This window comes from Nelumbo lutea, chromosome 1 (assembly GCF_056320005.1).
Source record: "Nelumbo lutea isolate HS-2025 chromosome 1, American lotus-T2T, whole genome shotgun sequence".
Classification (NCBI taxonomy): Eukaryota; Viridiplantae; Streptophyta; class Magnoliopsida; order Proteales; family Nelumbonaceae; genus Nelumbo; species Nelumbo lutea.
This window is the reverse complement of record NC_142684.1, coordinates 168,195,880-168,210,055: the sequence shown is the minus strand read 5'-3', so window position 1 is coordinate 168,210,055 and position 14,176 is coordinate 168,195,880. Positions and strand designations below refer to the sequence as shown.

The 14,176-nt window shown below is 41.2% G+C and overlaps 1 protein-coding gene across 6 annotated transcripts in view; it reads right to left on the bottom strand.

Moving 5' to 3' along the window:
• Positions 1 to 520: 520 nt before the first annotated feature.
• AARE (acylaminoacyl-peptidase-like protein) overlaps positions 521 to 14,176 on the bottom strand; it is a 38,373-nt gene continuing 24,717 nt past the window's right edge. For all 6 annotated transcript variants that reach the window (XM_088960427.1, XM_088960423.1, XM_088960426.1 and 3 more), the window contains 4 exons: positions 1,636 to 1,833; positions 1,271 to 1,339; positions 961 to 1,037; positions 521 to 876 (listed from right to left, as the gene is read on the bottom strand). In XM_088960427.1, coding sequence (XP_088816553.1) covers positions 813 to 876; positions 961 to 1,037; positions 1,271 to 1,339; positions 1,636 to 1,833 — 408 coding nt within the window. In that variant the 3' untranslated portion in view covers positions 521 to 812. The remainder of the gene's footprint in view (positions 877 to 960; positions 1,038 to 1,270; positions 1,340 to 1,635; positions 1,834 to 14,176) is intronic.

The window sequence follows — 14,176 nt, the reverse complement described above, 5'->3', positions numbered from 1 at the left end:
TGGAGCCTGGAAATCATCAAAGTACTAGTATCAATATACACAATACGTAATTGTGCGATTCAAAGTGGTGAAATATGCATAGAAGAAAACATTTTATGGTGCAAGCTTTGGATCAGATGTTTGGGAAGGCTATTTTCCGTTGAACATGGCCATTCGCTATTTATCCTAATTGTTAATGTATTGGCGACCCTGAAAACCAAACCAATATATATCAGCCAACACGCTCCATAGTAGAAATCATTGGTGCTGTTGAGTTGAGGAGCCGGTCTCATATCATTTTAGTGTTGTTCAGCGGGCGTGGTAGTTTAGCTCTTCTCTTACAATTTCCCTGATCAACTCTAATGTTAAGACCGTTCATTCTGAATGACACTACAGTTACCCAACCCTGACCTTACCAATGATATCTGATTATAATCGTGCTATAGTTTTGACCACATTCCTCACATCACATACCTTTCTAGCTCGCCTTTATATTACTCATGAACTTTATCCAAAGTACCGAGGGTCAATGTTAGAGTCCTTCCCAAAATCCACTGTTTCAAATTTATTAACTTAATTTCAATACTGATCTAGCATGCAAGAGGATGCTTTCCTTATCTACAGTGTTCCATAGAATATTAATTGCCACAAGGCCCATAACAATGTAGTTATTAAGGAAGAAAAAAGACAATACAGTTTTTTTGTGGGTAGAATATTAGAATCTTGCAGAAATGGGATTTAAATGCGCTTAAGCATAAACAATCGTAGCTTCCAAACTTAGTCACATCCCGCAAGTCTCCTAAAAATATGGACCAGAATTTAGAAATGTCTGCTCATTTACAGTACTTCTTAAACCAGACTCCAATGTTGAGGAAGCTTTCAAAGTCAGACTGTGGCCTGCATGACAGAAACATACTTCAGATCCTGGCAAAAAGAGAAACATTAAATCATTTACAACAATTGGATGAACGGGGTGCTTACTGATCAATTGCATGAACATCATTGGGAAACACAATTATTTTAACCTTGGTTCCTTTCTCTTTCAATGCTCTAGCATACTATATAAGTACAGATATCAAATATCAGAAGCATTCCCAAAAACAGCATTTTAAACAAAATATGCATTAAAGGTTATCTATTGTATTGACTATCAAAGTATCAATAACTTGCAAGAACTTTTACTTAAACAAGCCAGATATACAAAATAATGGTCATCAGATACCCAGTAAAGAGCTAATATCTATAATAGCCACTTATTCCATATGTTAAAGAAGAGAAAGCATAATCCTACTTGCAATCCATTGGAAACTGGAACCCGAAGGTCCTGGGCGCCCAAAAGAAAAAGGGTTGGTGTTTTGACCTGCAAGAATAAATAAGCTGATGGAGGTTAATTACTACTACATGGTCCTTTCAATCATTATGGATTTTCCAGAAACTGATCAATTTATGAAAAGAATAAGTAGTTCTTTTATCTTAATATTTTTTTTTCTTAATTCAAGATTGTGAAGATAGTTCTTATCGGTTCTTATCAAAGGTCCTTCTAGTCTCATTTCAATTATTTTCCTCAAACTTCTTACCAGTGACAGCTAGTTAGAGTGGATAACTTGACTTTCAAAGAAATTTCTAATGTTATAGAGAGATGATTGTGGAACATACCTTCAAGAGGTGGGAAACAGGTGATTTGCTGTAAAAGAGATTTATGTGTTTAACCAAAGGTGCTTCAGTAAAGTAATTTTTTCCCTCAGTACCACAAGCTTCCACAAAACACCAATCAGGGATATCGGTTGTCCCAGTCATCAATGCAAGATTACAAACTGGATTTCCTGCAGCTGCTGCAGCAAACCTATCTGGTTCCTGTAGGTTACAAAGAAAATTACCATTGAGGAACAAATGTCTTAACATGATTGTTAAGAGTGTAATGATGATCCGTAAATGATTTTAACATATATCTGAAAGACATGCAAGGCAGAAAAACCACCAATTGATGGTTTACCAAACACAATCTCATATGCCATGTGTTAGAATACTTGAGTCAGGGGTATTTTGGTCATTCTGGATTATCTTCTTGAGAGTGAAAGGTCTATTGTATCTGAGTTTAAGTTATGTGTCCCATCTTCTATGAGGGACAAAATGGTCTTTTCTGTAACTCTATGTTTTTGAATAAATACAAGTGGGTCAGCTAGGGAAGAGTGATTTTTTACTCTCTTCTAGTTTGGCCGAACCTTTCTTTCTTCTTCTTCTTCTTCTTCTTCTTCTTTCTCTTTTCTTTCTTCTTCTCTACTTCAACCTAGAATCTGCTAGGGTTTACTAACATGGTATCAGAGCTGTAAGGTCGTATCCTCATTTCTTTCTTGCTGTTGTTCTCTTTCTGGGTTCGCCGCCAACTTTCAGTCATCTTCTTCCTTTTCGACTGACCTGAGTGGAGGTTCGATAAGGGGCTGAAAAGGAATTGTCGTTTTGTGGGCCTGGAGGTGAGGATGCCTCCGGTCGTTGCTGTGGTGGTCGTTGGAGTGATATACTAAACCCTCTATTCAGTATCGAAGAGGGCTGAATGTGGACAGGTATGAACACTACTGTTGTTTGTCCAAGTAAGGAACTGCGAATGTTTCCTTTTGTTTCAAAAGTTGGTTGTGGTGGTGCTCAGTGTGACTGATATGCATCTCAGTCGTGTTCCTCTGCATTTCTCTTCGTATGTCTGTTGAAAGAAGAGTTGTCGACTGCTGAAGTTCACAACAGCAGTAGATTGGTGGTGGTTGTGTCGTGGTGATTGGTGTATCTATGTTTCAAAATATTTAAAAGTGATCTCTTATACCTTGTGTGTAATCAATTCTGCAGTGTGCAGCCCAAGTGTTTGATGTGAGGACTGAGTGATTTCAGTCTTAGTGTGTTGATGGTGAATGGTTCTGCAGTGTGCAGCCCAGGTGTTTGATGTGAAGACTGAGTGATTTCAGCCTTAGTGTGTGGTGTGTAATGTGTATTTGAAGAAGCTGGAATTGGTGGTGTTATAAGTGAGATAAGTCTTGTGAAAGAGTGTGAAGTTGTGTTGTATAGTTGAAGGTGAAATAATTAAGATGGCTTCATTTGAAAATGGGGATGATAACAAAACAGGTGTCATGCTTTCTCCAAACTATTTAAGTGTTCAAATGACATCCATCAAGTTGAATGGTGAGAATTATGTACCATGGGCAAAATCTATGGAGGTGTTCTTGAAGGCCAAGAGGAAGGTAAAACATGTAAGAGAGGAGAAACCTCCCTCTGATTCCCCTGGGTTCAGTGACTGGGAACAAGTAGATGCACAGATAATGACATGGCTCTGGAACAGCATGGAACCAAAGATTAGTGTGAACGTCATGTTCCTAGATACAACTAAGGAAATATGGGATCATGCTAAGAAGTTATACTCTGGACAAGACAATACAACTAGGGTGTATCAGTTGTACCAAGAGTATTTCAATTCAAAGCAAGGGAGTCAAAGCTTAGAAGAGTACTATGCAAGTTTGAGGAACATTCGTAATGAGCTTAATGTGTATCATCCTCTAACATCAGATGTTTAGATCCAACAACAGCAATGTGAGCAGTTTAATGTGACAAGGTTTCTTGTGGGGTTGAAGGCTGAGTATGAGTCTGTTAGAGCACAAATATTGGGAGGATCTGCTCTTCCCTCACTTGAAGAAGTCTTTGCTCGTCTTAAGAGGACATCTATTGAGTCGAGAGAACATTCTTCTCTCTCTGATAGATCTGGTTTGGTAGTGACTAAAGGGGGTGGTCATGGAAATAGAAGTGGTGGTGTCAGGAGTGGACTCCCAAGCAACCGTGGTGGTCACATGTTTAGCAAGGCTAGTGGCCGGACTGGAGGCCGAGACTCAGGGGGAGGTCCGGGAAGAGGAAGGAGTAATACTCAGAGAAAGTGTACACATTGTGGTTTAGTGGGGCACACAGTTAATTTCTGCTATGATTTGCGTGGTGCACCCAACACTTGGGCTAACCATGCTAGGACTAAGGGTAGTGACACAATTACTGAAAGTCAGCAAACTGTCCCAATCCTCTCCGCATCTACTTGTGCTTCTGAGAAGGAAATGGTGAGTGTACCACGTGAAGTATATGAGCAGTTCATTCAAACATCTCAGTAGAACACCGCTACACCTGCCCATTCAGGTATGGCTTGCTTAGCTTCCAAAGACTCACACTGGATCATTGACTCCGGGGCCTCGGACCATATGTCTGGGACTCATGATGTATTTTCTTCCCTTTCCCACTCCACACCTCAAACAGTTACACTTGCTAATGGTTCTACATCTCCTATCTGTGGTGTTGGTGATGTTAATCTCTCCTCCTTGCCTTTATCATCTGTTTTATATGTTCCCAAGTTTCCTTTTAACCTTATGTCTGTCAGCAGATTAACCAAGTCTCATAATTGTTCTGTAACCTTCTACCCTTCTTGTGTGTTTCAGGATCTCAAGACGGGGAGGAAGATTGGTGGAAGGCACGAAGCAGGTGGATTATATTACCTTGATGGTGGTGGTCCTCCAGTAGCTTTTCAGTCATCTCTTACTCCTCTTCAATGGCATTGCAGACTTGGTCATCCTTCTCTCAAGGCCTTGAAGTTACTGGTCCCTTCCTTGACTCATCTTTCATCATTAGATTGTGAGTCATGTCAATTGGGTAAACATCATAGAGTCTCATTTAGTCCAAGAGTTGATAGTTGTGTCTCAAGTCCTTTCTCTTTAGTTCATTCCGATGTATGGGGTCCAATTAAAGTGGTGTCATACAATGGGTATAAGTATTTTGTAATCTTTGTTGACGACTTTTCAAGGATGACATGGATTTATCTTATGAAAGATCGTAGTGAGTTGTTCTCTATTTTTCAAAAATTTTATGCTGAAATACGCACTCAATTTGGTGTTCATATTAAAATTTTTCGCTCCGATAATGCCAAAGAATACAACTCCTCACCATTTCAGCAATACCTAGAACATCATGGGATCATTCATCAAACTTCTTGTGCCTACACCCCACAACAGAACTGTGTAGCTGAACGAAAAAATCGACATCTTCTTGAAACTGCTCGATCCTTGATGATTAATATGAATGCCCCAAAACATTTTTGGAGTGATATTGTTCTCACATCCTGTTTTCTGATCAATCGGATGCCCATGTCAATCCTTGGAAGTCAATCCCCTTTCTCCGTGTTGTTTCCCATTTTATCTCCATTTCCTCTTACCCCAAGAATCTTTGGTTGTGTTTGTTTTGTTCAAAACTTGGGGCCTGGGTTAGACAAGCTAGATGCTCGAGCTACTAAGTGTATCTTTCTTGGCTACTCAAGGACTCAAAAAGGGTATAAGTGTTATAACCCAAAATCCTATAAATCGTTTGTGTGCTCTGATGTCACCTTCTTTGAGTCAGTTCTGTTCTTCTCAGATGTTGGGGTCTCTTCCTCTCCCTCTGTGGTTCCCCTTCCTGTACCTGTTGTGGACATCCTTCCAGTAGCTCCTGTTTCTACTGCAGATGCACATCCTATGCCTGTTACTACTGAGAAGCCGCCAATCACTCAAGTGTATACCCACAGAAGTGCATCGGGCCCTCCTCCACTTCAGCCCCTGTCGACAGATCCTGCTACTGCTCCTTCTCCTTCAGATCCTGATCTTCCTATTGCTCTACGAAAAGGTAAACGTACTTCTACTTCTCACCCCATTTTCACAGTATGTTTCTACTGCTCACCTTTCTGCTTCTCATTGCAAATTTATATCATTACTCTCATATGTTCCCATTCCCAAGACTGTCCAGGAAGCTCTTGCCTCCCTAGGGTGGCGACAAGCCATGGAAGAAGAACTCTCTACTCTATCACACATGGGAACTCACCGCTCTTCCTTCCAGTAAGCACACAGTTGGGTGTAAATGGGTCTACACAGTGAAGTTTCTTCCTGATGGCAGTGTGGAGCGATTGAAAGCGAGGTTGGTGGCCATGGGTTATTCTCAGATGTATGGTGTGGACTATATGGAGACATTTTCTCCTGTGGCTAAGATTGGTTCAATTCGGGTGCTGATTTCATTAGCTGCTCTGTATGATTGGCCTCTTGTACAACTTGATATCAAAAATGCCTTCCTGCATGGTGATCTAGTTGATGAGGTGTATATAGAGCAACCACTAGGGTTTGTTGCTCAGGGGGAGTCTGGCAAAGTGTGTAGGTTCAAAAAGGCAATTTATGAACTGAAACAATCTCCACGTGCTTGGTTTGGCAGGTTCAGTGAAGTGATGAAAACCTTTGGGATGAAACAATGTCAGGTTGATCATTCTGTATTCAACTATAACTCAAAGGATGGGAAAATCCTGCTAGTCGTGTACGTGGATGATATTGTCATAACTGGGAGTGATAGCAATGGAATCAACAGGTTGAAGAAATTCTTACAAGATCACTTCAATACGAAAGATCTGGGGAAGCTGAAATATTTCCTAGGAATAGAGGTTGCGAGGTCAAAACATGGGATCAACCTATGTCAGAGAAAATATGTTATTGATCTACTTGAAGAAACAGGGTTGTTAGGTGCTAAACCAGTAGAGACTCCTATGGAACTCAATGCCAAGCTGAGTGTTGATGCGGGTGAAGAGTTTGATGATCCTAGAAGATACAAAAGGTTGGTGGGCAAATTGAACTACCTGACCATTACCCGACCAGATATATCATTTGTTGTGAGTGTGGTGAGCCAGTTTATGCAACATCCTCGGGTTCCTCACTAGGAAGTTGTTCTGAGAATTGTTAGGTACCTAAAAGGTGCTCCAGGTCGTGGTTTGTTATACCAAAGTGGAGGAACTCTTGAGATAGTAGGGTACACAGGTGCTGACTGGGCTGGTTCTATATCAGATAGAAGATCAACTACAGGGTATTGTACCTTCCTCGATGGCAATCTTATAACTTGGAAGAGCAAGAAACAAACAGTGGTGGCAAGAAGTAGTGCAGAAGCAGAGTACAGGGCTATGGCCCATACCACATGTGAGCTAGTATGGCTGAAGAACTTGCTTCAAGAGATGGGATTCTCAATTGACAAACCCATGAAACTATACTGTGATAACCAAACTGCTGTTCACATCTCTTCCAATCCCGTCTTTCATGAGAGAACTAAGCATATTGAGGTTGATTGTCACTTTGTAAGAGATAAAGTGATAAGTGGGGTGATAACCACATCTCATGTGAGCTTAGGAAATCAGTGGGTAGATCTTCTCACAAAGGGATTGTCTCGGGGAAGAATAGATTACATTTGTAACAAGCTGGGACTATATGATATATACTCTCCAGCTTGAGGGGGAGTGTTAGAATACTCGAGTCAGGGGTATTTTGGTCATTCTGGATTATCTTCTTGAGAGTGAAAGGTCTATTGTATCTAAGTTATGTGTCCCATCTTCTATGAGGGACAAAATGGTCTTTCCTGTAACTCTATGTTTTTGAATAAATACAAGTGGGTCAGCTAGGGAAGAGTGATTTTTTACTTTCTTCTAGTCTGGCCGAACCTTTCTTTCTTCTTCTTCTTCTTCTTCTTCTTCTTCTTCTTCTTCTTCTTCTTCTTTTCTTTCTTCTTCTCTACTTCAACCTAGAATCTGCTAGGGTTTACTAACACCATGAAAGATGGGAAAAATGTGACTGTTGGTCATGACATGACAATCCTTGGGACTATAGCGTGAACTCACCCATGTGAAGATTACAAATATGTGGCCATTTGTGATAATGCGATCTGTTTACACAGAAATAGTGCCAGTATGCAATATCTGCATATAAAATTTGGAAACACTAACATGTGAATTACAGTGTAAAGATGGTCTATAAATGGCTATATATATATATACATGCAAAGAAGCAAAAACCACCAAATTGATAGCTTGATGTTAGAGGTGTAACATACGCGGGTCGTGGTGTTGGGCTGGGGATTTCAGGTCCATGGGTATATATATACATGCAAATATATATATATATATATATATATATATATATATACATGCAAAGAAGCAAAAACCACCAAATTGATAGCTTGATGTTGGAGGTGTAACATACGCGGGTCGTGGTGTTGGGCTGGGGATTTCAGGTCCATGGGCCACCACATCATGCACAGTCGTGCTGTGCCACCCATGGCCTGCATGCCGGCATGGCCCAGCACGTGGCATGGCACGGCCCATGGGACCGAGACCGAGTGCAGCCTGTCCGAGAAACTAGCCGTTGGGGCCCTTGGGGACCCCCCCTCCCAACAGCTAGTTTCATCTTTTTTAGGGGCTTTTTTATAGAAATACCACCCTCAATCAACAGCTATAAGCCTACAAACAGCTATATGGGGGTATTTATTTATTTTGACTTTGGGGGAAGAAAAAGACAATAATGCCCCTCCAACAACTAGTTTAGGACTTTGGGGGCATTTGAGTAAAGTGATGAATGACTTTATAATGACCAAAATGCCCTCCCAACAACTAAAAAATGACTAGTTTTTAAGGTATTTTGGGCAATTGAATTATTTTCAATTCCTATACATAGCACACTATCCTACACCATTCTCGTCACACCAATTCAGCACTTCTCTTCTCAATTCTCATACTGTCTCAGTCTCTCATACACTTAGCAATTTAGGAGAGGCTTTGAGGCTTCAACCATAAATCAAGTTAAGATTCCGAACCAGTAATCTCGGCAAGTGCAATTAAATTAATTTTTTTATAGAATTAAAAAAAGAAAAAAAAATTGGTCGGCTCCTCCCGAAACCAATTCTCCAACATTAAGTTCACTAGCCTGATTTGGAAAGTATTTAAAATAGAGGAGGTTGAGGGGAAGGGAAAAAGGGTCGTTTGCTAAAATGTAGGATTAACTTTAGCTTCAATAGCAAGGGTGGTACTGGTCACTTGGGCAGACATTAGCTCTTCCATGAGTAACAAGAAGCGCACATCTACTTTAAAGATTTGTTGGACTAAGGATAAATTACAAGACTGTTTGTTGGAGAACAGCAGCCGAAGAAGAAGAAGAAGAAGAAGAAGGAGGAGATTTGAGAATGGTGGCTTACTCACTTCAGCTGGCCCTACAATCTTATATAGATGTTTACAAAGTAATGCTACAAGAATGGACTAGAATGCCCCTGATTAGTGATGGGACACCTAGACATAAAAAAAGAATAAAACAAGTTTAGGCCCAATAACTAAGAACTTAAGACATAAATAAGACTAACATAAACACTAAACCAACCGAACCAATACTCCCCCTCAAGCTAAGCATGGATGTCAATCATTTTAGTTTGCCAAGTAAGTCTAAGAATTTGGTTGAAGCAAGTCCTTTTGTTAGCACATCTGCAATCTACATCTCGGAAGGAGTATAAGGAATGCAGAATTCCCTTGAGACTATCCTTTCTCTAACGAAGTATCGGTGAATCTCAATATGCTTCGTCCAATCATGTTGCATTGGGTTATTTGCAATGTTGATGGCAGCCTTGTTGTCATAGTACAGCCTGAGAGGACACTCAACCTTTATCCCAAGCTCACCAAGAAGGGTCCTAAGCCACAATAATTCAGCAACACCATGAGCCATAGCTCGATATTCAACCTCTACACTTGATCTAGCAACCACATTCTACGTTTTACTTCGCCATGTAATCAAATTCCCTCCAACTAACATGCAATACCCAGAAGTAGACTTTCTATCTCCAACAGAACCAGCCCAAGTACCTAAGAATCCTTTCCATTGCTCTCATATGAGGAATCTTTAGAGAGTGCATGAACTAGCTGACAACATGTACAGCATAACCAATATATGGTCGAGTGAGAGACATATATATCAATTTCCCTACCAGTTTTTGGTATCTCTCTTTATCAAGGTAGTCATCTCTTATTGATTCCTGCAGACCATGATTCTGTTCTATTGGAGTATCTACTGGTCTACTCCCCATCATACCTGTCTCCTCTAGAAGATCAAGGACATACTTCCGTTGACATATATAGATGCCCTCTTGTGACCTAGCAACTTCAATTCCAAGGAAGTATCTCAAATGGCCCAAGTCTTTGATCTCAAACTCAGAAGCCAAGAATTCCTTCAATCTTTTTATCTCTTCTAGATCATTCCCTGTAATGATCATATCATCCACATAGACGACGAGTGTCGTAAGTCTGCTATCCTATTTCCTTATGAACAAGGTATGATCTGCACCACTTTGAGTGTATCCCACTCTCTTCATGGCCCCACAGAGCTTCTCAAACCAAGCTCGAGGAGACTGCTTAAGACCATATAATGCTTTCCTCAGTCTACACACTTTCCCATCAAAACCATAACCTGGTGGAGAATCCATGAATACCTCTTCATGTAGATCGCCATTTAGGAAAGCGTTCTTCACATCCAATTGATGTAGCTCCCATGAGAAGTTTGCAGCTAATGACAACAAAACCCGGATTGTATTGAGCTTTGCGACTGGAGCAAAGGTCTCTTTGTAGTCAATCCCTTCCTTTTGAGTAAACCCCTTATGTATGTCAATCCCTTCACATCCATCAAAGGAAGGTCGATTATCTCTTCTCCTTGTGCTACTGGTATTTCTGGGTAGAAAACCTTCAAGAACCTGCTAGTACTGATCAGAACCTAGAGAACTAGGTTCACTGTTGCCCTAGTTCTTGGAGAGAACCCCAAGAGCGGGTTGTGTGTACAGTAGCCGAATGGTGTAGGGGCTGCTGTAAGTTGCTGAGTGGTGTAAGGGCTGTTGTAAGTGGCCGAGTGGTGTAAAGTGTAATGCAGTGACCTAGCCGAGTTCTTTGTGGTCGTGTAGTGCCCTCTTAAAAGTGTTAAACAGGTCTGTATTGGGTGTAACAGATATGACTATGTGGTGGTGCTTGTGATGCACAATCTTTATTGAGTGGCTGTAAGAGGGCTTGTATGTGATTAATAAGTGTTAAATTGATGTTTATGTGGTTCGTGGTGTTGTGAAATCAGTAGTAGTGTGAACAAGAACAAGGCGTGTGTACCCGTTGTTGTGTTTAAGGGCTGCTATAGGAGCTGGAACATCAAACTTCTAATAACAGCACTCAGTTTGTAGTTGAGAATTCAGGTTAGAGGCAACGGTGAAATAGTACCATGGCAGCAATGGGAGATGGGTGTGATGATCAGAAACCTAGTGTGGTGGTTCCCTCTAACTACCTAGGTGTACAGATGACCTCAATTAAACTGAATGGGGAGAACTATGTTCCATGGGCCAAATCAGTGGAAGTTTTCCTCAAGGCAAAGAGGAAAGTGAAGCATGTTAAAGATGATAAACCACCGGTTGACTCTCCAGGGTTTGATGATTGGGAACAAGAGGATGCTCAAATCATGACTTGGTTATGGAATAGTATAGAACCCAAAATTAGTACCAACTTCATGTTCCTAGATACAGCTAAGGATATATGGGAACATGCTAAGAAACTGTATTCTGGACAAGATAATACAACAAGGGTATATCAACTTTATCAAGAATACTTTGATTTGCAACAAGGAAACAAAACACTAGAATACTATGCCTGCATGAAGAATATAAGGAATGAACTCAATGTCTATCATCCCCTCACTCCAGATGTTAAAGTTCAGCAACAGTAGAGAGAACAACTAGATGTTACAAGATTCTTAGTGGGTTGAAATCGGAGTATGAACCAGTTAGAGCCCAAATATTAGGGAGCTCTACCCTTCCTACACTTGAGGAAGTAATCTCACGGCTTCGTAGGATTTGTTTGGGAGAGACAGAGAATCCCACACAGTCTGATAGATCAGCACTTGTGACAGCTAGAGGAAGTGAACGTGGTACAAGAGGGGGAGGACATGCCTCCCGAGGAGGCCGTGGCAGTTCCATGTTTGGCCGGGGTGGTGGTCGTGACTCAGGGGGAGGCTGTGGCAGAGGGAAGAGTAACTCTGCAAGGAAGTGTACTCATTGTGGTAGGGAAGGACACAACGGTGAGTTTCTGCTATGATCTACATGGCCTTCCCTCTAAATGGGCTAATCATGTTATAGCTGGTGAGGTTGATATTAGTGACAGTAAACAGGCAGACCTAACTCCTTCCACATCTACATCTACTTCTGGGAGGGAGATGAGTATGAAGGGTTCCTTCAAACCACTTCACAACATACCACTGCCACTCTTGCCCACTCGGGTATTGTTTGCAAGTCATCTAAAACCTCTCCCTGGATTATTGACTCTGGAGCCTCTGATCACATGACCGGGACTCCAGGTGTGTTCTCCTCTCTTTCTGAAACTTCCACATTACAAACTGTTACACTTGCCAATGGGTCTTCATCTCCCATCTGTGATGTTGGTAATGTTGACATGGCTTCTCTTTCTTTATCATTTATTTTATATGTACCTAAGTTTCCATTCAATCTTATGTCTGTTAGTAAAATAACCAAGGCTCTTAACTATTTTGTTACCTTTTTTCCTTCTACTTGTGTTCTTCAGGATCTCACGATGGGGAAGAAGATTGGTGGGGGGCATGAAGCTGGTGGATTGTACTATCTGGACGGTGGGGGATCTTCAATTTCTCTTCAGACTTCACTTACTCCTCTACAGTGGCATTGCCGACTATGACATCCTTCTCTCAAGTCTCTCAAGATATTAGTTCCATCTTTGAGTCATTTGTCAGTTTTGCAATGTGTGTCATGTCAGTTTGGGAAACATCGTCGTGTTTCCTTCAGTCCTAAAGTTGAGAGTCGTATGTTGAGTCCTTTTTCTTTGGTTCATTCGGATGTTTGGGGCCCGATCAAAATAGAGTCTTATAATGGGTACAAGTATTTCGTTTCTTTTATTGATGATTGTTCAAGAATGAGTGAATTATTTTCCATTTTTCAAAAATTCCATGCTGAAATACGTACACAATTTGGTGTTCCAATCAAAGTTCTCCGTTCAGATAATGGTCGTGAATACTTTCTTACTTCATTTCAACAGTATTTAGAACAGCATGGCATTATTCATCAAACCTCATGTGCATTCACTCCTCAACAAAATGGAGTGGCTGAACGAAAGAACCGCCTGCTCCTTGAAACTGCTCGGTTTGTTCCTCATCATATGAATGTTCCTAAACGGTTTTGGAGTGATGTTGTACTCACTGCATATTTCCTCATTAATCGGATAGCCTCTCTCATTCTTCATGGTCGGTCCTCCTCTATCTTGTTCCCCACTTCATCTCCATTTTCATTAACTCCTCGTGTCTTGGGTTGTGTGTGCTTTGTCCACAATCTGAGTCCTGGAATAGACAAACTAGATGCACGCTCCATTAAATGTGTCTTTCTTGGCTACTCTCGGACTCAAAAAGGATACAAGTGTTATAATCCCATTACTAGAAAGTGTTATGTCTGCCCTGATGTCACCTTTTTTGAGTCTGTCCCCTTCTTCTCAAAACCTGAAGCACCTTCCTCTCCACCATTACTTCTTCTTCCTCTTCCTGTCAGTGATCCAGTTCTAGATGCTGCTGTTGGAGTAGACTCATCACCTCATCCAGTGCAGATCACCACTGAACAACCACCGGTCCGGCAAGTGTATACACGTCGAACAACACCCGCCCCTCCTCCAACTTCTACCTCATCTGCGGATCCTGTCATGGCTCCTGCTGCTAAACCCTCAAACCTTGACCTACCCATTGCCTTACGGAAAGGTAAACGCAGTTCTACCTTCCATCCCATTTCCAATTTTGTTTCATTATCTCGTCTTTCCACCTCACACCGTCAATTTGTTTCACTTTTGTCATCTATTTCCATACCTAACAATGTCCAAGAAGCTCTTAGTTCACTTGGGTGGCGGCAGGCAATGGAGGAGGAACTTTCTGCTCTTCAACATACTCAAACGTGGGAACTCTCTACTCTCCCACCTGGTAAGCACGTTGTGGGCTGTAAATGGGCGTATACTGTGAAATACTTGCAAGATGGTAGTGTGGAGCGTCTGAAGGCCAGAATTGTTGCTAAAGGTTACTCACAGTTGTATGGAGTGGACTACATGGAGACATTCTCTCCGGTGGCTAAGATTGGCTCTATTCGAGATGGAGCATAGATGTCAATCATGCCCAGCTTGTTACAAATATAAGAAATCCAAGCTCCATTAAGAGCTTCTGTAAAGATATCTCCTAACTGCTCTCTAGTCTTCACCTATGCTATAGAGATCAAGTTTTGTTGAATTTTCTCACGAACGAAATGACAGTCTATCTCAATATGTTTAGTTCGTTCATGAAAAACTGGATTC